Genomic DNA, 22,684 nt, shown 5'->3' with positions numbered 1-22,684 from the left:
AACTCTTGGCCAACCTTATCAAAAAAAGGAAAAAAAAAACTTGAATCCACACAATTAGGAATGAAAAGGGCAAAATCACAACAGACTGCAGAAATCCAGAAAATCATCTATACCTATTTTTAAAACTTATATTCTGGCATCACACCAATGACTGACTGCATGAGGCTTTGGGAAGACCTCTGGTCATAATTTCAACAAGAGTCCACTTGTTAAATTTCAGCTCATTTTGACTTCCGGGAGAACATGGCGGACAGAAAGCAGCAGCTACGGAGGCTCTCTGAGATACCCCGCTTAGAATCCAGGAATGGTGCAGTACGAGGAGTCCTAAGCAAGGGGAGATACACCCTGCCAACACAGGAATGAACTAAGCTTAAGAGAAACCAACTGGAAATGCAATCCAGGTACTATAACAGGAACAGATAAAATCTCAGCATGGAAGCTGGAACCTGCACCACTGGAAGCCGTGATTTGAATTTCCTGCTGCCGCTGCTGCATCCCAATCATCACAGCAGGGAGAGAGATGCGCGACAGCTCTGAGAGTGGGAATCGGCGAGTGGAGTTGAGAGGGGGACTGAAAGGAAGCCCTGCATCGACCTGCGGTGAGTTAGTGGAACGGGGACCCTTCCATAGAGTAGGAGGCTCTAGTAAACGATATACTGGGACTGGGCAGACTTGCCGGAACAGGACACTGCAGTGACTTTAGTCGCATATTCCCCTCTCAAGCGGGATTGGTGGGGAGTGCCTACCCTGGGTGATGCCGCTGACTAAGACCCACTAGGCTACCCCAAATCAGGTACCAGTGCCTGGAGGTGCACCCTAGTGGTGAAGCCTTCAATAGGTTGACCTGGAGGGGTGGGCCCAGCAGAGGCTGCCCAGGTCTGTGTCTCCCTAGTACACTGCAGTGGGCGGAAACACCTAGCCGGCGGAAACACCTAGCCAGCGCAATTCAAACAAACCGTAACAGACAAAGAGAAAAAAAGTGGGCCTTCTATATTCAGTGCATGGAAGGAACAAAAAGTATGGGAAGAGGAAGCAACAAGATGAGAATATTGACCCAGGAAAGGGAAATGCAAAGGAGGACAGAAAACATGCAGTATCAGACACGGCACCAATAGACATAAAGCGTTATCTCCAGAGCCTCATAGACAAGTTTAAAAGTGAGGTATTTAACGAAATAAAGCAAAATATAAGTAGAATAGTTAGAGAAATGCTAAGCACCACCCAAGAAAAAAACAGATGATGGAATGGAAGAACAGAAAAAAGGGGAGAATTGTTTGATGGAGAAAATAAAGAAAACATAGAATATGTGAAGCAGGTTCAAAGAGATTACCAAGAAACTAAAAACTCTATCGAAAGCTGGCATGACAGCTTGAAAGAAACTAAGGATGGATTATCTGAACTGGAGGGCAGATTTGTAATTTGGGATCATGAAATGAAAAACTTCTTAAAAATAACAAGAAAACAAACAGCAATAATACAAAGGCTAGAAGATAAGAGGATCTATAACTTAAGAATTAAGAACATAAAAGAAGAAGTAGGGACACAAACAAATGGGCTACAAAAGCTATTCACAGAAATAAGCCAAGAGAATTTCCCTAATTTAGCACAAGGTGAAGATAACTCAGATATGAGGGCTGGGGATTTAGCTCAGCGGCATAAGCGCCTGCCTTGCAAGCAGGCAGTCGTGAGTTCGATCCCTGGTACCGATAAAAACAAAAAGACCAAAAAACAAAACAAAACAAAAGAAAAAAAGATACTCAGATGTATGAGGCATACAGGACCCCAGCCACCTACACCCAAACAGAGCTACACGTAGGCATATAATAATCAAAATTCCAGAAATCCAATATAAGAACAGAATATTAAAAGCTGTCAGAGACAAGAAACAGATCACTTACAAGGGAACACCCATCAGAATTACAGCAGCCTGCTCGGCACAAACCATCAAATCATGAAGAGCATGGGGGGAAATAATTCAAGCTTTGAAAGATAATAACCTCCAGCCAAGATTGATATATCCTGCACAACTGTCCCTGGAAATTGATAGAAAAACAAAGTGCTTCCAGGATAAAGAGGAATTACGGGAATTTGCAACCACCAATGCAACTCTACAGAGAATACTGCAGGACATTCTAAAAAAGGAAAAGAACAAGATTCCAGAAACAGTAGCAGAAAGGCCACAGTGAATGGAGCAGAAAGAGAAATGAAGAAGACAAACTAACAACAAACGACAGAAAAAGAGCTCAACAGAAATGAGGCAGAGAAGATTGGATGGTAGGAACAGCTATTTTGGAGAACAGAAGACATCATAATAGCTAGTGCTGATTTAGTATCATCTTGTTTTGAAGTCTCATCAAGCTTTTAATATTGTCTCCATCGGTCTTAACATGTTGTACCTTATTGGATTTTATTATATGTGATAATATAAGCAAAAACTTTTATAGACAAGGAGATTACACGGAAACCATTCTGTTCATTGCTCATTGGCTCTAAATATTCTGTAATAATGTCATTCTCTTAAATGGTTTTACAATGTCTGGATATGTTTGGTGCTACAGTATATGAAGTTATACTCAAAGATTTCAAGGAAAGAGACACTATTTTAACTACTTTTATGTGAGGATATCTTGTGGTGAAACACTATTTTGCTTAAATGGTTATGTTTTGACCTACGCTGTTTTGTTGTTATGCCCTCTTTTATCTCAATCTCCTTTTTTTAATTATTTACTTTTTTATTTAGGGAAAAATAAAAAATAGCAGGATACATTATAGTAACCTTCTTTGATTTCCTATTGACTTGATTTGAAATCCTGTATTGCCCTCACCATCTTGTTTTGACTGATTTTCCCCTATTCTGTGTAGCTTGATAGTACCAAGTTCGAAAGTATAGGCAACAACTGTGAAGACAGTAAGATTCATTATGACACCCATTCTGGTTGACTATTATCTTCTTTTAAAGTCCTATAATGTCTCCAATGTTTTGCTTTTATTCTTTACTGTTTTGTTCAATTTTATTATAACTGATGATATAGGCAATTCTTTTTTTTTTTTTTTTTTTTTTGTCTTTTTCATTTTTATCGGTACCAGGGATTGAACTCACAACCGCCTGCTTGCAAGGCAGGTGCTTATGCCGCTGAGCTAAATCCCCAGCCCCTAGGCAATTCTTTAAGATAGCAAGAGGCAACATGGTAACCATTGTTGATCACCTTGTATTTTGTTTTTACATTATCTATTATGTCCATCCTTTTGACCTGACTGACTCTGCTCTGATATGTCGCATTTGGTTTTACTCTCCTCAAAAGAAGTAATAAGAACTGTGGGAGTAATAAAACCCAAAATGTGTAATTGTCATTGTACAAAAGAAAAGAAAGTAGTCTAAAGGTTATAACTGCATATATGTTTAAGTGTATAAGATAGACAACCATATTACTGAGTTTTTTTGGATCATTGAACAAAACTGTTTGCATTCGCACTGTTTGAAAGTCCACTTTATATGCTTTAATTTTGTAACTTGAACAACTATTTCTAAGATGAGAATATGTAATCTATTAACTAGTGATTTCTTACTGTTTATTTTTTAAATTTTGTATTACTTGTACCCTTTTTCTGTTTTTTTTTTCTTTTTCTCCTTAAATAAAATTTTTAAAAAAACTAGTTAATCAAAAAAAATAAATCAGGGCTGGGGATTTAGCTCAGCGGCATAAGCACCTGCCTGCAAGCAGGCAGTTGTGAGTTCAATCCCTGGTACCAATAAAAAGTTAAAAAAAGAAAAAAAAATAAATATCAATAAATAAAATCAAAGATGTAATTAAAAACCTATCAACAGGGGGCTGGGGATTTAGCTCAGCGGCATAAGTGCCTGCCTTGCAAATGTGCGGTCGTGAGTTTGATCCCTGGTACCGATAAAAACGAAAAAGACAAAAAAAAAAAAAAAAAAAAAAAAAAAAAAAAACCTATCAACAAAGAAAACCACAAGCTCTGATGGATTCACTGCTGAACTCTACAAGAAAGTTACAAAAGACCTAATACCACTACTTCTCAAAATCTTTAATGAAATTGAAAGGGAAGTAATACTTCCAAATTCTTTCCTAGAAGCAAACATTACTCTGACACCAAAACCAGAAAAGGACCCAACTAAGAAACAGAATCATAGGTCAATTTACCTAAGGAATATTGATGCAAAAATCCTCAGTAAGATACTGGCAAACAGACTGCAACAAATCATCAAGATTATACACCATGATCAAGTGAGATTCATCCCAGGGATATAGGGATGGTTTAACATATATAAATCCATAGATATAATATGCCATATTAACAGAGCCAAGAACAAAAATCATATGATCATCTCAATAGATGCAAAAAAAGCTTCTGACAAAGTTCAACATCCATTCATGATTTTTAAAAACCCTACAAAAAAAAAAAAAAGAGATGGTCTTTATCTCAACCCAATAAAAAGCCATCTACAACAAACCAACAGCCAACACCATATTAAATGGACAGAAATGAAAGCTTTCAATCTAAAATCAGGAAGAAGACAAGGATGTCCACTGTCTCCATTCTTATTCTATACAGTCCTTGGAACTTTAGCTGGAGCAATCAGACAAGAGAAAGAAATAAAAGGAATAAAGGTAGGAAAGAAAGAAGTTAAATTATTGTTATTTGCAGATGACAAGATACTCTGCTTAGAAGACCTCAAAACTCCTTCAAAAGACTTCTAGATTTAATAAGCTAATTCAGTAATGTAGTTGGTTACAAAGTCAACACTCAAAAATCAATAGCCTTCCTACACATGAATAACAAACTCACTAAGACAGAAATCAGGGAAACCATAACTTTTATAATAGCATCCAAAAAAAGAGAGAAATATCTGGGAATCAATCTAACAAAGGATGTAAAAGACCTCTACATTGAAAACTACAGTACTACAGTACTCTGGAAAGGAGATTGAAGAGGGTATTAGAAAATGGAGAGAGATCCCATGCTCTTGGGTAGGAAGAACCAGTATGAGAAAACTGCCATACTTCCAGATTCAATGAAATCCCAATCAAAATTCCAATAGCGTATTTCACAGAATTAGAGAAAACAACTCTAAAATTCATCTGGAACCAGAAGAGACATAGAATGGCAAAAGCAATCCTGGGCAACAAAGACAAGACAGTGGGCATCACAATGCCTGACTTGAAATTATACTATAAAGCTCTACTGTGATAAAAACAGTGTGGTACTGGCAAAACAACAAAACAAAAACAAAAACAAACCAAAAAAAGCCAAAAAACAGACTAAAAGATCAATGGAATGGATTAGAAGATGCTGAAACAACTCTAGACACACTAAGCCACCTTATCTTTGACAAAGTTACCAAACACATTCACCAGAAGAAAAATAGTCTCTTTTAATAAATAGTGATGGAAAAGGTCCAAGGTTAAAACTGGACCTGTATCTTTCACTATGTACTAAGCTAAAATCAGAATGGATCAAAGATCTTAATATTAAAACAGAAACATTACATCTGCTGGAAAATAGAGTAGATGAACTCTTGAAGACAAGAGTATAGTAGGCAAAGAGTTTATAAACAAAACCCCAACTGCCTGGGACCTATCACAAAGAATCAACACCTGGGATCTCACCCTACTGAAGAGTTTTGGCACAGCAAGAGAAACCACCAACAGAGTGAAAAGACAACCCACAACGTGGGACAAAATGTTTGCCAGCTGTTTCTCACACAAAAGATTACTATTGAGAACATATAAACAACTCAAAAAAATCAGTCCTCCCAGATTTAAATACTCAATCCAAAGATGGGCATCTGAGATGAATACACACTTTTTATATGAAGAAATAAGAACAGCAAATAAATATGTGAAAAAATGTTCAGCATCACTGGTCATTCGAGAGATGCAAATTAAAACAACACTGAGATTTCATCTCACCCCAAAAAAGAATGGCTACTATCAAGAAATCAAGTAATAAAAATACTGGAGGGGCTATGGGGAAAAGGAATCAAATCCTTCTTCACTGCTGTGGGAGTGCAGACTGGTCCCACCACTGTAGAAATCAGTGTGAAGATTCCTCAAAGAAATAGGATTGGAGGTCTCATTCAACCCAGCTATTCCCATTCTGGGTATCTTCCCAAAAGAATTAAAAACATCATACCACAGTGATATATGTACACCCATGTTTATAGCAGCACAGTTTTTAACAGCCAGACCTTGGCACAACGTAAATATCCATTGACTGAGGAATGGACAAACAGCAGTGTTTTGTGAATGCCACTTTGTTAGTCTTGATCATCACACCATGGTTATGTGACACAAAGGGTGTACTGGAACCCAGTCCTGTTTCCTGTGGAGCCATGGCCACAATCTCATGTCCAGCAGTAGAGCTTTCTTCTCGTCCATGCAGCCTGCTCACAGCGAGTGCACCGGCAACACAGCCATCAATGACTTCATCCCTTATGTTCTTCCCCCCAACTCATGGCCTCTTGCAGGCCAGGCTTCACAGTTTCCATTAAATCAAGAGTTAACTGAAGACTCACAAGACAGGAGTGGTGACAAAAATGACAGTCCAATTCCCCATTCCTATCGTCCAGTAAATTTTCTACTCTTAAGAAAAAGAAAAAAACTAACAGCCCACACAAGAGATGCAAAACTCAGAAAATGCTTCATTTCATGTAAGTACATGAAATATATGTGCTGTAACACGTGCCGTCTTGAGTTATGAAGAGTCACATTGGACATCACTGTATCCAGTTGAGTTATCAAGGGGTTTTTTTTCAGGGTAGGGCTTATAAGCATCCTGGAAAATTATGCTAGGGCTTATTTTCCAGTTAGACCTTATTTTTGTAGACATATGTTAGCCAAACTGTTTAATTCTAGCACTCAGAAAGCTTTCAAATTCCAGGCCAGCTTGAATTACACAGTAGACCCTATCTCAGGAAAACACACACACACACATTCAAAAAAAGTGTAACCTATGGAATGTGAGAAAAAATTTGAAAATTATATAGGTAACTGATATAGGATTTATATCTAGAACAGATAAAGAAATCATATCTAATAATAAAAAGACATATAACCTCATTAAAGAGGGCAAAAGATGTGGCAACTTTCCAAATAAGCACATGAAAAGGTACTCAGGGGGGCTGGGGATTTAGCTCAGCAGCATAAGTGCCTGCCTTGCAAGCAGGCAGTTGTGAGTTCGATCCCCGTTACCCGTAAAAATGAAAAAGACCAAAAAAAAAAAAAAAAAAAGGTACTCAGGGATATGCAAACCAAGCCACAGTGAGTACTACTTTATGCCAGTAGAATGGCTGTAATCAAGGAGACAGATAATAGAAACAGGTGTTGCAAGAATGTGAGCCACAGGCTGGGAGTTTAGCTCAATGGTATAAGCACTTGCCTGGCAAGTGTAAGGTTGTGAGTTCGATCCCTAGTACCAAGAAAAAAAAAAAAAGAATGTGAGCTAATCAGAACCTCCTACACTGCTGCTGGCAGTGTTAAGATAGGGCAGCCAATTTGGGGAAAAGTGCAGCAGTTCATTAAAACATAGATCTCAAAAGTACACAAATGAAAATATGTCCACATGAAACTTGTAATGAATGTTTGTAGCTAAATTATTCTTTGACACCCATTAAGTAGAAGCAACCTAAGTGGAAATCAGTGAATGGGTTGTGATATATGCATACAATGAAGTATTACTCAAACATAAAAGGAAATTAAATAGCAACACATGCTATGACATAAATAAAACTTGAAAACAATACACATTACTCTATGAGTTGGGTGTGGCAGTGCCTGACTCCTGCAATATTTGGATGACTGCAAATTCAAGGCAAGCCTAAGTAACTTAATAAGACCCTATATTTAAAAAAAATGCAAAGGTCTTGGACTATAGCTCATTGTAAAAGTCCTGGGTTCAATTCCCAGTGCAAAAAAAAATTATATACATGTATACGCATATATATTTTCATATTGCTATATGAAAGAAGCTAGACACAAAAAGACTAAAGTGGAGTCTAACTCTCTAGTCGGTATTTGTATATACTAACAGCAATGAAATCTTCAGCAAGTTACTGAATTCTCCCTGCTCCATCAGCTGTAAAGTTTATAGTCCATCTTTGTCTTAAAAAATAACGAAGGGCCTTGTATTACAAAGCAAGTCTCAAATACAAGTTTGTTAAATGGGTAAGTGCCTTCTTAGCTACAATTTCAACTGACATACAGGAATCTGTAAGTCTGTTTAATTTCTGGTATAACAATGAGGCAGTTCCTAACTTGTCTTATTATGAAGCATCTACCTGAAAATGAACAAATTTCTAAACATCAACTGTAAAAATAAGTGGAAAAAATGAATAAAGAATTTTACCTGGGTGGGCATAATACAGTCCTATGGAGGCTGAAGCAGGAGAATTGCAAGTTCAAACTTTGCCAGGACAACTGAGTGACTTAGGGAGACCTTGTCTAAAAAATGCAGAAAGTGAAAGACTGGGGCTGGGCATGGGGGTTCACTCTCTAGCTCTTCTCCCCTCAAAAGAACTTCACTGGACTTAGTAGACTGCATAGTTTAGATTTTTGTGGACATAGTGAAAAAGTTAAGAATCTTTCATCACATTTTATCCTCCAAAATATTATATGCTGAGTAGCAGATAAGTATTTCCAGCCAAACTTCGTCTCAATTTCTTGACAGTCTGTCAACTTTGAGACTGCTAATTGATTTGAAATTAACACTGAAGTCATAGACTCGGAGGCCATGGTAAAATTAAGTTTTCTTTCTGATTAAATGGAGAAGTGGCCTGGCATGGTGACTCACTCCTGTAATCCCAGCACTCAGGATGGGAGCTGAGGAGGGAGGATCATTGCCAGTTGGAGATCAGCCTGAGTTACAAAGTGAGCTCAAGGTCAGCCTGAACTGCATAGGGAGACCCCGTCTCAAAAAAAGATAAAAAAAAAAAAAAAGAGAAGTGATATGTTTCAATAAAAATCAGCCCAGACAATAGCTGGGTATGGAGATGCACATCTGTAATTCCAGCACTCAGGACACCCAGGCAGGAGGATCACTATTAGTCTGAGGTTGCTCAGGTTACATAACCAAGTTCAAGGCCATCGTGCACTACAGTGAGACTTGTCTCCAAACAAAACAAAACTGGCCTGATATAGGCATTTATTTGTTTAGTTTTTTGTGGTACTGAGGATTGATCCTTCTCGCTGTGCTAAAACTCTAGCACTTATTTACCCTCTTAAAGTATTTTTGAGACAGGATTACACCAAGTCACCCAGGCTGGGCCTGAACCTTTGATCTTCCTGCCTCAGCTTTTTAGAGAGCTGGTGTTACAAGTAAACCTATGGGGTGGGCACTTTACCAAAACTCTATTTTTATTTATGTATTTATTTATTTATTTTTATCGGTACCGGCGATTGAACTCACGACCGCCTGCTTGCAAGGCAGGTGCTTATGCCGCTGAGCTAAATCCCCAGCCCCAAAACTCTATTTTTATGAGATTTACATATAAACAGTCTTCAATTCGCAATATATACACTTGTTTAAGGAGTTCATAAACTAAAGAAAACCAAACATACAAAACAGAATGCCAGGCCTGAGGATTTAGCTCGGCAGGCATAAGCGCCTGCCTTGCAAGCATGAGGTCATGAGTTCGATCCCCGGTACCAAAAACAAAAAAACAGTATACCAGTTAAAACAGAATTCAGTATCCTCTAAACTTGTTTGGATTTTATAAAAATTCAGCAAAACTTAAAAATACCATCCAACTGTCCCGAGAACCATTCGTAAGTTCTCAAGAGTTAATTCTAGGGGCTGGGGATTTAGCTCAGTGGCATAAGCGCCTGTCTTGCAAGCAGGCAGTCGTGAGTTCGATCCCTGGTACCGATAAAAAGGAAAAAGACAAAAAAAAAATTTTTTAAAAAAGAGTTAATTCTAGATAAACCAGAAAAACTCATAGCTCTACATGTAAGTTGGGCAGCATATGAATGTTGCTTTTGATGTGTCAGATCGGACTTCACATTCCTACGATTTAACTAGGATACCTGTAAAGTCAAAAATCGAGCCCGGACCAAAACGAAAAATTGCGCGAATACTAATTTTCTCCATTCGCCGCAAGGCAACGGAAAACACCTGAGCTCTGAGAGGAGCTAGGAACAAGATTTGGGAAGATTCAGTTCAGGAGGGTGGGTAGGTGCAAGGCACTGACAGATTTTCTGCGCACGACCTTTAGCCTACATGCTACCTCTTCCAACTGGGGCAGCCTCCAGGAGAGGGAGCAGGGTCCACAGGCGGGCAGACAGCACTGACCTTGCTCTAAACCCTGGGCAGAGAGGGGCTGCTAAGCGCTGCCCGGCCCGTCGCCCCCACCGCCCGCTCGGCTCGCCACGGCACTGGTCCCCGCGCGGCGACCGCTCTCACCCCGGCAGGACAGCTTGGGGAGGGGCGCCATCGTGGCCCAAGCGCCCGGCGCTCTCTGGGCCGCACGGCCGAAGGACACTCTGCGTCTCTGCGCGCGCGCGCGCGGGCTCCTAGGCTGTGGGGGGCGCCATTGCGAGCCGGGAACTTCCGAGAGCGCCCCCGAAGTCTGTCTCAGCTCAGCCGGCCACCCTTGCCTCGAAGCGTCCCCGCCTCCCTCTGCGCCGGCGCCGCACATGACGCGACAACTAGGGAAACTTCCGGGTCGCTAGCCGGCCAGAAAGAAAAAAGCATTCCAAGTCCCAGCGCAACCCGCAGCTTCGGGCAACGCCTCCACTTCTGCCTCAAGCCCGGAGCGGGAGGAGCCCAGAAGTCTCCGCGTTCACGCCTGCGTTTTAGCAGCATGGGGGGGGGGCACGCACACAGCAAGCTGGAAGTTGTAGTCTTCTGCTTCTACGCCCGCCTGCTTGGCGGAAGACTTGCGCAGGCGCAGTGAGCCGCCCAAGGACGTCTAATTGGCTGTCTGAAAATTGAAATCTTTGAGGTGTGGGACTGAGACCCGCAAGGAGAGGGACAGGGCTTTCAGCGTCCGCAAGAAATTGAGCTAAGGGGCTGGGGATTTAGCTCAGCGGCATAAGCACCTGCCTTGCAAGCAGGCCTTCATGAGTTCAATCTCCGGTACCGATAAAAATGAAAAAAAAAAAAAAAAAAAAGAAATTGAACTAAAGCTGGAGTGGGCGGGGCGGTTCTGTTTCCCTTGGCTGCTTGTCCGTGAGGCTGCCCCTGCGGACCTGTGGGGTTACCCACTGTCCCTGCTGATGATAGCCTTTTTAGTGCCTTTTCTGGTGGCAAGAGATATGTCCATGCGCTGGAGACCCAAAGAATCCAGCTGAGCGTCTGGATCCCACAGCCATATCCTGCAGGAGTCTAGCTGGAAACCTAGAGCCCAGACAAAGTCACATGCAAGTCTATATCAAGGGTCTGCACTGGGAAGGCCCAAAGGAAGCAAGAAAGTCTGTGCCAGAGGGGTGAAGAATCTGTGCGAGCAGGCTGAGGGATCTGCACTGGAACCAGGACTCCTCTCAAGAGAATCACAACCTCCTCAGCAACAGCAAGGGCCTGAGCTCCTCTGACGGTCCAAGCAGCCAAGTTTATATCAGGAAAGCTAGTGAGACAAGCTTCTTCAAGAGAATCAAGGGCACACCAGCTCCCCCTCTGGAGCCTCAGAAACAGTGCTCAAGGTAAGGACCAGAGCTCCCCTGAAGAGAACAACAGCTTCCTCAGTAACACCAAGGACCCAAGCTCCAACAATGAGAGCAGCCGAGTTCATATCAAGAAAGCCAGCAAAAGGGCTGGGGATTTAGCTCAGTGGCATAAGCACCCGCCTTGCAAGCAGGCGGTCGGATCGTGAGGTCGATCCCTGGTACCAATAAAAACGAAAAAGAAAAAAAAAAAAAAAAAAAAAAAAAAAGAAAGAAAGCCAGCAAAGCAAGGTGCTCCTGGAGAATCAGCACACTAAGTTCCTCTGCAGTTCTGTTTTTAGGTTGTTGGCAGTGATCCTTAGAATAGCTATCTATACCCAGCAACGCACTGATTCAGTTCAGGAAAATCACATGACAAGGATAAGTCAATATATATCTGTTATAACCATCAATGTTAATGATCTCAATTCACCAATCAAGAGACACAGACTAGGGACCACCAGGTTGCCTAAGGAGGGGTGAACCGGCCCAGGTTGGAAACGGAGCAGGTCAAAACTCCCTGTGCTGATCAGTAGTGGGATCGCGCCTGTGAATAGCCACTGTACTCCAGCCTGGGCTGTCGGGGTCGCTCCCGGCCGGCAGGAAAGACACACGACAAAGTCTGGCAGTGTGCAACCTTGCCTTTATTTGTCTCCGCGTGGGCCCCGCGAGGCCTCCTCTCTGCCACCAGCCCTTTCTCGCCAGTGGACTTTCTCTATCTCTCTCTGTGCTTTCTCTCTGTGCTTCTCCCTCGTGGCGGGAGAGGCATTTACTTTTATAGGGTAACAGTGGCCAATCAGTTCAAAGCGCGCGATGCGGGCTGATTGGCTAACTTCAGTTGTTGCTAGGCAGACTATTCTATTGCGCGGGCTGCTTACGTCGCCAGGGCAATCAGGGGGCAGGAAGCAGGCGCCAACTTGGCTCACTCGATGGGAGGGGCAATCTAGCTCAGGCTCCGCTCCCACCCACAGGCCCTACGTCCGCCAAGTAAGGCGACCGGTGTCGGCGGCTCCCAACATCTCCCCCTATTTTATTTACTTTGAATGAATGTATGCATCGCAGCCCGCCCTGGATCGAGTGCAGAGGCTTATGCCCTGTGTTGAGGCCCACCGTAGGCCCTTGGCTTGGACCCTGGTCGGCCGCCCCCGGGTCTGCCAAGGCCTTGAGACCCTCGTCCTTTTTCCAGGGCCAGGAGTGAACTGGACGGAACCTGGATGCACATAGGCATGCACTCATGCCCCTCCGTGTGATCCCCTCGGAGAGGCATCTAGATCTGGGCAGATTCTAGTAATCCAGTGGCTTTCGTGCGCCATGGGGTAGGGCCTGGCTTAGGTCGAGTCGTGCTGGGGAGGCACGCTCTTACCCGTCATTGACTCACCTACCCTGCTGTGTGGTGTCATTAGGGAAGGAATGCGGAAGACCCGCCACACCTAGACCCGGTCGTAGGCCAGAGCGAGCCATGCGTAGGCCTGGGGGTCATTGTGCCCATCACGGGCTGCTGCCAGGGCCGCATGGGCAACCAGGCGTACTTGACACCGGGCCGCCGCAAGGCGCCCATTAATAAATGATGTAACCCATCGGAGCAAGCATGGTCCTATAAGTAAGAGCAGAAGCAAGGAGCACAGGGGACCTAACAATGGTAAAACATAGGGGAGCAAGCCATTCCAGGCTCCCCAAAAAGGGATTGTCCTGCAGTTCTTTTAGGGCTCATCTTGTTGTTGGGTCTGCGGTTGGCCCCTGGTGGAACAGGCCTGATCTTCAGTCGAGGGACTTGTCGCAACCTCTCTGGGACCCACAGTGGTTCTCGTCCCGATTCCTGTCCGGCAGCACCACGCTGGAGTGTTGCACACCACCGCCGTGTCTCGGGGTTGATCAGTCCCCGTACGGGCCACCAAATGTCGATGTCGCTCCCGGCCGGCAGGAAAGACACACGACAAAGTCTGGCGGTGTGCAACCTTGCCTTTATTTGTCTCCGCGTGGGCCCCACGAGGCCTCCTCTCTGCCACCAGCCCTTTCTCGCCAGTGGACTTTCTCTATCTCTCTCTGTGCTTTCTCTCTGTGCTTCTCCCTCGTGGCGGGAGAGGCATTTACTTTTATAGGGTAACAGTGGCCAATCAGTTCAAAGCGCGCGATGCGGGCTGATTGGCTAACTTCAGTTGTTGCTAGGCAGACTATTCTATTGCGCGGGCTGCTTACGTCGCCAGGGCAATCAGGGGGCAGGAAGCAGGCGCCAACTTGGCTCACTCGATGGGAGGGGCAATCTAGCTCAGGCTCCGCTCCCACCCACAGGCCCTACGTCCGCCAAGTAAGGCGACCGGTGTCGGCGGCTCCCAACACTGGGCAATATAGTGAGACCCTGTCTCTTAAAAAAAGAAAAAAAAAAAAAAAAAAGAGACAGACTGATAATGGATCAAGAAGTAAGAACCAACAATATGCTGCATACAAGAAACACATTTAATTAAAAAAGAAATTCATAGACTGAAAGTCAGAGGATGGAAAACAATACTCCATGAGACAGAAACCCAGAAAAAAAGCAGGGGTAACTAGTCTATTTGCAGAAAAAGTGAATTTCAAGACTGATTAAGAGAGATAAAGAAGAGGCTGGGGATTTAGCTCAGCGGCATCTTTAAGCGCCTGCCTTGCAAGCAAGCAGTCATGAGTTCGATAGAAAGATTACATAAAATTGACAAACCCTTAGCCAAACTTGTCAAAAAAAAAAAAAAAAAAAAAAAGAAAGACTTGAATCCATGCAATTAGGAATGAAAAGGGTGAAATCATAACGACCCTGCAGAAATCCAGAAGACCACATACTTCAAAAATTTGTATTCTAATAAGGTGGAAAATACAAAACAAATGCACAGTCCTAGGTGTATATGAATTACCAGTGCTGAATCAGAAAGATATAAAAGACCTAAATAAATCAATATCAATAAATGAAATCAAAGATGTAATTAAAAACCTATCAACAAAGAAAAGCACAGGCCCTATGGATTCATTGCTAAATTCTACAAGAAAGTTACAGAAGACCTAACACCACTACTTCTCAAAATCTTTAATGAAATTGAAAGGGAAATAATACTTCCAAATTCATTCCTGGAAGCAAGAATTACCCTGATATCAAAACCATAGAAGGACCCAACTAAGAAAAAGAATTATAGGCCAATTTCCCTAAGGAACATTGATGCAAAAAATCCTCAGTAAAATACTGGCAAAAGACTGTAGCAAATTATCAAAAAGACTATACACCATAATCAAGTGAGATTCATGCCAGGGATGTAGGGATGGTTTAACATACATAAATCCATAAATGTAATACACCATATTAACAGAGCCAAGGACAAAAATCATATGATCATCTTAATAGATGCATTAAAAGCTTTTGACAAAATCCAACACCAATTTATGATAAAAACCTTACCAAAAAATGGAACAACTCAATCTGATAAATGCCATCTATGACAAACCAAGAGTCAATATCATACTAAATGGGCAAAAACTGAAAGCTTTCACTTTAAAATCAGAAACAAGACAAGGATGTCCACTGTCTGCACTCTTACTCGACATAGTCCTAGAAACTTTAGCTGGAGCAGTTAGAAAAGAGAAAGAAATAAAAGGAATAAATATGGGAAAGGAAGAAATTAAATTATTGTTATTTGCAGATGACATGATACTCTGTTTTGAAGACCCCAAAAACTTCACGAAAAGACTTCTAGATTTAATAAGCTAATGCAGCAATGTAGTTGGTTACAAAGTCAACACATGAAAATCAATAGCCTTCCTATACATGAATAGCAAACTCGCTGAGAGAGAAATCAGGGAAACAAATGTTTTACATAACATCCTAAAAATGGTTAGAAGATTGAGAAACAACTCCAGAAACACTAAGCCATTTTACCTTTGACAAAGGGGCCAAACACATTCACTGGAAGAAAAATAGCCACTTTAATAAATGACGCTGGTGGGGCTGGGGATTTAGCTCAGTCACATAAGCGCCTGCTTTGCAAGCAGGCAGTCGTGAGTTCGATCCCTGGTACCGATAAAAAAGCAAAAAAAAATAAGTGAAATAATTCAGACTCCTGTAAATATTGCATTGTCTCCCTAGTGTAAGAAACTGAAAGAGTAAATGAGATTCAAAATGTACAATAGATACTGTGAAAGGAAAAGGGGAAAAAATCTCCTAAAAGGAAAGAATAAATAACTTGACTGGACATGGTGGTGCACACTTGTAATTCCAGCACTTGAGAGACTTAGAAGAACTGCTATGAGTTCAAGGTCAGCTTGAGTTATGTACTGAGTTCAGGACCAGTCTGAGCTCCATAGAGAGACACTGTCCACATCCCACAAAAAGAACAAATAATTTTTGTCCCAGATTAACACACCCAGATAAGCCTTCCTTCAAAATACGGGAGAAATAAGGACATTTCATGAAAAAGAAGAACTCTAGAGATGTATAGGTATGAAATCGGAACTTCAGAAAATGCTCAAGAGTATCCAAAACAGAAATGATGAAACCAATAAAGCTAAAAACTCAGTGGAAATCAATTGACCAAGCAAGGTCAATTAATCATTCAAGTATGGTCAATAGATAAATGACAGTAAAGGATAGGAAAAGAAAAGAAATCATAACTAGGGAAAGAGGGCAGTTGATAGTAAGTAATCAACATATCTCAGAAATATCTCTCAATATTAATGACCTCCACTCTCCAATTAAAAGACACGGATTGGCACACTGAATAAAAAAATCCAACAGTCCGTGGCACCATTTATTTATTTATTTATTTATTTGTTTTTTGGTCTTTTTCGTTTTTATCGGTACCGGGGATTGAACTCACGACTGCCTGCTTGCAAGGCAGGCGCTTATGCCATTTGAGGTAAACCCCCAGCCCCTGTGGCACCATTTATTAAAGAGGCTAGTGAAGAGACGAAGAAAGCTCGTTCCATCTGCTGCTTCCCCTCCCCTTCTCCCTTCAAATCCAACTAGGTTAAGTTTTAACTTCCTAAAGGCCATAAAACAAAGGCCTGAGGTACTAGCTCCTGACATCCTGGGTCTTCCCTATCTGGTAGCCCCGTCACAAATTGTGTTAATTGCATCAGATTGTATTAGATTGTACATTCTTCACAGAAATAGCTTCGTTTATATCATAGTAATACCTGTAACTGTAAATGTGTGTCTTCCTTTTCCCCTGGGTAAAAGATTGATATGTTAATCAATGCTCTCATCTGTAAAGAATTGTAAAATCTTAGCCAATTGATATGTTAACCATTGTTGCCCTCTACAAATAGAAAGGTTGTGGTGCTAAAGTAAGGTAATTATGTCAGGAAACTCAGAGATAAAGTCTGCTGACTATGCTAATCAAGATTGGGAAGTATGTCAGAACCAAGCCACACAGGAGCTAGGTGACCTAAAAATAAGCTGTGCAAAACAAGACAGTTAATCAACTCTGACCCACTGGTCGCCCCTCATGATCTGACCAATCACAAATGGACAAATCACCAACTGTTCTGCTCTAACTGCTATGATTGGCTTCTGTAACAATGCTTGCTTGCTTTGCGGTTTTCATCCTTAAAAACACCAGCCTTGCCCCAACTCAGGGTTCTCCGTTTCCACCTGTTTGGAGGACCCCGTGTACACGGAATAATAAAAACCCCATTGTTTTTACATGAGAGCGAGGCCCTTGGAGTCTTCCTCGCGACACCGGTCTAACACTAGTTTTCCTTCATTGTATGTTCTTTCTTTCTTTTTTTCCTGAGGCAGGGGTTCACTCTGCAGTTCAGGATGGCCTTGAACTCACTTTGTAATCCAAACTGACCGAACTGTAAACTATCCTCCTGCTTCAGCCTCCAGAGTGTTGGCATTACAGGTGTGCACAAAACACGCCCAGCCAGTGTATGTTCTTGGTCCTTTGTCCAAGATCAAACAGCTGTTTGTGATAGTTAACTGATTGTGGCAGTTTAAGGAAGAAATGACCCACTGACTTGGCTCAGCAGAGTTCTGAGTGTGGAGGACCCCCAGCTGGGAGGACTGTCCTCAGGATGATATAAAAGGGAAGCAAATAGAAAAGGCTGGCTTGTGTCCTCAGAGGAGCAACAGTCTGCCTTCACCTTGGACAGACTGGCTTGCAGCACAAACCTTCATCCTCCTGGCTAGTCTCCAGCACGGACCTTCATCCTCCTGATATGCAAGCTCTCCGGACACTACACTGAGCTCCAGGCCTCAGCTGGACCTCTGAGAGCTCCAGTGTGCAGACTGACCTTTTACCCTGCTCTGTATATGACTCTGTGGGCAGCAACTGTAAGCCCATCTGTAAAGTCTTACATATGAAAGGGTTTTGGCCCACACAGGACACTGTAGCCAGCAAAGCCTCAACCGGAAGCAGGAAGCCCCTATCTCCCCCGCCCCTGGGAATTTACCTATGGCGCGAACCTAGGACCAATGGGCTACCTGTGCATCCCTAATGCCCGCCTTAGGTTCCACCCCAAACCGAGGCTACTTATATACCCCCACTTGCCACGTGTCCGCCGGAGAGCTCCCACGCCAGCGGTGGAGGTGCCAGTCATCTCTCTCCTTGTTCTCAGAATAAAGGCCGCTTTTTGTTTTATAGTTCTCATCTTTTGGAAATATTTTTCATCTTTTGGAAATAATTCTATCAACATCTTTGTGTATCTCGCATCAACTGTTTCTCCAGTAAGCACCCGCTACACAGATTTTGTTACCAGAAGTGGCTCTAGAGGAACAGAACGGTAAATAAAGATGAAATTCTGTAATGGCTTTCGGAGTTCCTGGAGTTGGCTAATTGGTAAAAAACAGGGCAAGATGTGTTTTTTTAAAGAATAAAGCTTTTTATTTATCCTGGTACCAGTGACATAGTGCAGTTGGAGTTTGCAAGGCTGTGTAACTTGTTTAAAATTTTGACAGACTTTTATAGAAAGTACAATTAAGAAGGCCTTTGTTGCCAGGTGTGGTGGCTCATGCCTGTAATTCCAGCACTCGGGAGGCTGAGGTAGGAGGATCCTTGTGAGTTCGAGACCAGCCTGGGCTACAAAATGAGCTCAAGGCCAGCCTGAACTACATAGCGAGACCCTGTCTCAAACACACACACGCACACCAAAAAAAAAAAAAAAAAAAAAAAAAAAAAAAAGACCTTTGTTTCCCTTTCCTTGAGCACAGAGAATTTCACAGGAATTTACAATCTTTGGTCAGCTAAGGAATGAGGAAGACCTTTGCTTGAGCACAGAGATTTCCAGGAATTTACAGTCCTTTGTCAGCTAATTTTAGCACTTAATTTTAGATAACATCTGTCCTTTGCAGAGGGGAACAATAGTTAACATATCAATCAGGTCACCCAGGAAGATGGCACATACAGAACAGCAGTTATTTTGCAACAATGTGGTTGGTACCCTAGGGTGTCCTGTGCCCCAGGGTGTCCCGGTTGTAGAAAATAGTTGCTTTTGCAAAGGGAATTAACAAGTAATTTGGTCATATTAACTCGGGCATTGGCAAATATAACACAAACATAGTGAAGCTCTTTTTGCTAGTGTACAGCACTATCTATTTATTTACTGATTTAACAAGTATTTATTAGGGGCTGGGGATTTAGCTCAGCGGCATAAGTGCCTGCCTTGCAAGCAGGCAGTCGTGAGTTCGATCCCTGGTACCGATAAAAACGAAAAAGACAAAATTACTAAATATTCATTATTTTCCAGATCAGTTCCAGATTCGGATAATGGAATCTTGCTTTCCGTGGTGACCTTGTGGTCTCTCAGAGAATACAATCCAATAAAAGCTGTGGGAGGGGTGCCCTTGGACCTGTGGAGCCATCCAGGCGCCCCTCGGAAGACCTGGGCGCTCAACTGTGGGAACCCTATTGCTCTGCAGGGGCGCAGCTGTTCAGAGACCCTGGGGCTGAGGGAAGCTCGGTTGAAAGCTGAGCGTTGGGGGAGGGTGCGGGGGGGGGGAGGGAGGAGCCGCAGGGAACCCAGAGACAGACTGACTCGGAGGTCTGGCTGGCGCCAGGCCGGGGCAGGCGTGGTGCATATGGTGGGCGGGACTGTCAGGCCTGCCTTAGGTGAGAGGGTGGGAAAGAAATGGGGCCTGAGCCCGCGGTTAGGAGGAGGGGTAAGGGCACAAGATTCCGGTGGTGCTAGGGAGGAAGGCAGAAAGCATCAGGTTTCACAGCGTAAACCCGTGGGGAGCCTCAGATCCTTCGCCTCGGCTGCTGCCCCGCGCTGGGTGTGGGTGGGTGCGTTTCCTGGCCCAGTCCTGGGTGACTCCTGTGGATGCCGTCAGTGCTCCAGGGGTAGTTGGGGGGGTGTGTGTGTGGGTGTGAGGGTTTGAAGCAGGTGGTTCTGTAAACCTGGAGAGAGCAGTAGAAAAGTAAAACTATCTTAGCCGCAAGGGAAGAAGGGGAACATGGGGAGAATATTGCAGAAGACAGGTGCACGGGTAAACCCCAAGCGTTCTGCCAGGCGCTGTGCATTGCCGGCCCCTCCAGCTTCACAGCTGCGCGGGCGGAGTTTGGAGCGCGGTCTCCAGCACCTCTGCTCCCCGGCTCCTCTGCGCAGGTCCCTGCTCCTCCCTGGGCCTGGGGCGCTGCTCCTGGCTGGAAGCGCCCGCCCGCGGAGAGGCTGGGCCTGCCCAAGAGGACAGCTGGCTTGACTGCACCGCTTCACCTTGGCGACTGGTTCTCTTTCTTGCCCTTGTCATGTTTATATTGGCTTAATTTACATATGGGTTAGGAAACAACTCTAGAGCAGCAGGGCAGATGCTGCAGTATAGATCAGGAAATAACTTAAAACCTGAATGCTGTCCTCATGCTCTGAACAGCTGCAAACTCACGCAGGGCAGTTGGGAATCGCGCGCAGCGCGCTGTTCCCCACGCGTGGGCTTCTCTGGCAGGAGGTCTATTTTTATCCCTTACGTCATCGCTGCCACACACCCCCGGTCCGCCGGGGTTTTCTTTTCTTTAATTCTGGTTTGAGAGAAACCTTGCGTTGGTGTCGTCATTGGCACTGCCTTTGGTTTGCTCTGGGGAATGGGCAGTAATCAGGGCGGTGTGCAGCCGGGCGTGTGGTATTGCAAGCACTTTGTCTGTCACAAAGATCGGTGCCGCTCAGCCTCCTCTCTCCTGGGAAGGGGCAGCTCTCTGCCTGTGCACAGTTTTTAGTATACTTGCTTAAAATTCAGCTCTCGGTTGCAGCAGCAAGGATTCTTCCTGTCTTCCACTGTTTCCCGTCATAGGGTGTGATTTTTTTTCTTTTTTCCATCATGAGATGTTCCAGAGTCCCATGGTGATTTGAAAAATGTTTCTCTTCCTTGGAAAAATTGACTTTGATATTCAAGTCTGTTTCCTACCAGTGGGGAGTTGATCTTTTTACATTACTATCAATCGAAATCGTTTATTTTTCTTGTTGCAAACTGATCAATTAAAAATGTTCTTTTGGTTTGGATCCAGTGCTAAAACATTAGTAATAGCTAGAAAATATTTTTTGAGCTCTGAATGAAGTTCTGGCATTAACTAGAATGCATTGATGTCAGATTTGAAGTAATTTGTGAAGAGAATATCTTAATAGTTTATATTAACAGAATTGAAAAAGTACCTATTAAATGCTCTGCGTATTTAAATATATAAAATTTCCTCCTTATTGTCTTAAAAACTTTTATTTTCTATTATAACATCTCAGTAACATTAATGGAGTTTTACTATTAACTGATGAAGAGTAAACTTTTCCTGTCATTAAGCGTACATCTTAGCCACATTTAGGTATGTGGTTTTTAGGGTTGGATACATCAGTAGTAACCTTTGGACTGACTTGAACATACCCACTTCACAGGGGCTAAAATTTCACATGGGCTAAAAAATAACTTTAAAGGCATTTTGGAAAAAATAACTCAGAAAGGAAAAAGCCTTTTTTTTTTTTTTTTTTTTTTTTAAGCCTGCAGCACCCGGTATTTCCAGGCTGTCTCGCATCTAAGTACTAACCAGGCCAGACCCTGCTTAGCTTCCGAGATCAGGTGCGTGTTCAGGGTGGAATGGCCATAGACAGGAAAAAGCCTTTAATGAATAATTGTTTGTATTGGAGCAATTTCTTCTGGACTCAGATGCCTCTTTTCCTCCCTCACATCTTGCCTTCTCTGTGGAGACAGGGCAGGTGTGTCGTGTCTGTGTGTGTGTGTGATTTGGAATGCCTGGCTCAGGGGAGAGAGAATGAGGCGTCAGTGAGGACCTAGTGTGTAATAGGGATTGCAGGCTTGGTAAGCGGTGGAGTAACCAGGGGGGGAGGAAGATTTGGGAATGAAAGAGGAGACCCTCAGGTCATCTTGCTCTTCACTCCTGTGTAGGACAGCAGTGATCAGTGGTAACCTGTGGGTTGGTGTAACCCAGGACGAGTGTAACAGAATACAGCGAAAATCTCAGTGTCCCATTTCCTTGTCACTGATTGTCAGTTCACTTCTACTTTCTATCCATTTCTTTGTTAAACATTTAAACTCAACCTTAAAGAAGCCTTGTGACTCATGTGAATTTTAAGCACTGGGAAAATGTTTAGGAAAAGGATACTTTGTCATGTGTTAACTCATGATGAGTCCCCACACAATTGGCACATGGAGAGCTCTTTCAGAGTTCCAGAGTTGATGATGTTGGGGGCCTGTTAAAATGCGCTGTACATGGTCCTAAAAGTGACATCTGAGGACCCTTAACTGAATAACTGGAGTCTTATTTTGATTAACACGGGTCTCACTTTTTTTTTTTTTTTTTTGGTACCTGGGGATCAAACTCCCAACCTCATACTTGCCAGGCAGGCACTTACGCCGCTGAGCTAAATCCCCAGCCAACAGGCGTTTCACTTTAACTTAGTCTTAAACACTCAGCAGAAAGGTATTACCAAAAAGATAATTAAAAAATTATAGCAATATAGGTTAAAAGGGGCTCCAATTACTACACTGACCCCTGCTGGCAGCCGCCAGCTACACCTGTAGTACATCACTTAAATGTTCAAGGCGGCAAGAAGGTTATAGGGGCTGCTATAGG

The 22,684-nt window shown here is 43.1% G+C and overlaps 1 protein-coding gene across 4 annotated transcripts in view; it reads right to left on the bottom strand.

Moving 5' to 3' along the window:
- The window catches only part of Etfdh (electron transfer flavoprotein dehydrogenase), a 30,746-nt gene extending 19,978 nt beyond the window's left edge, over nucleotides 1–10,768 (bottom strand). Inside the window, exon 1 of one of the 4 annotated variants that reach the window (XM_063260901.1) lies at nucleotides 10,420–10,768. In XM_063260901.1, the coding sequence (XP_063116971.1) occupies nucleotides 10,420–10,654 (235 nt within the window). In that variant the 5' untranslated portion in view covers nucleotides 10,655–10,768. Of the gene's footprint in view, nucleotides 1–8,367; nucleotides 8,444–10,308 lie in introns of those variants that run through there. The other 3 variants (XM_063260902.1, XM_003476990.5, XM_063260903.1) reach the window with 3 other exon arrangements.
- Between the last annotated feature and the right edge of the window lie 11,916 nt (nucleotides 10,769–22,684).

This window comes from Cavia porcellus, unplaced genomic scaffold, assembly GCF_034190915.1.
Source record: "Cavia porcellus strain 051 isolate PalLab524CR breed Dunkin Hartley unplaced genomic scaffold, mCavPor4.1 scaffold_14, whole genome shotgun sequence".
Taxonomy (NCBI): Eukaryota; Metazoa; Chordata; class Mammalia; order Rodentia; family Caviidae; genus Cavia; species Cavia porcellus.
This window is presented reverse-complemented; position numbering and strand designations above follow the sequence as displayed.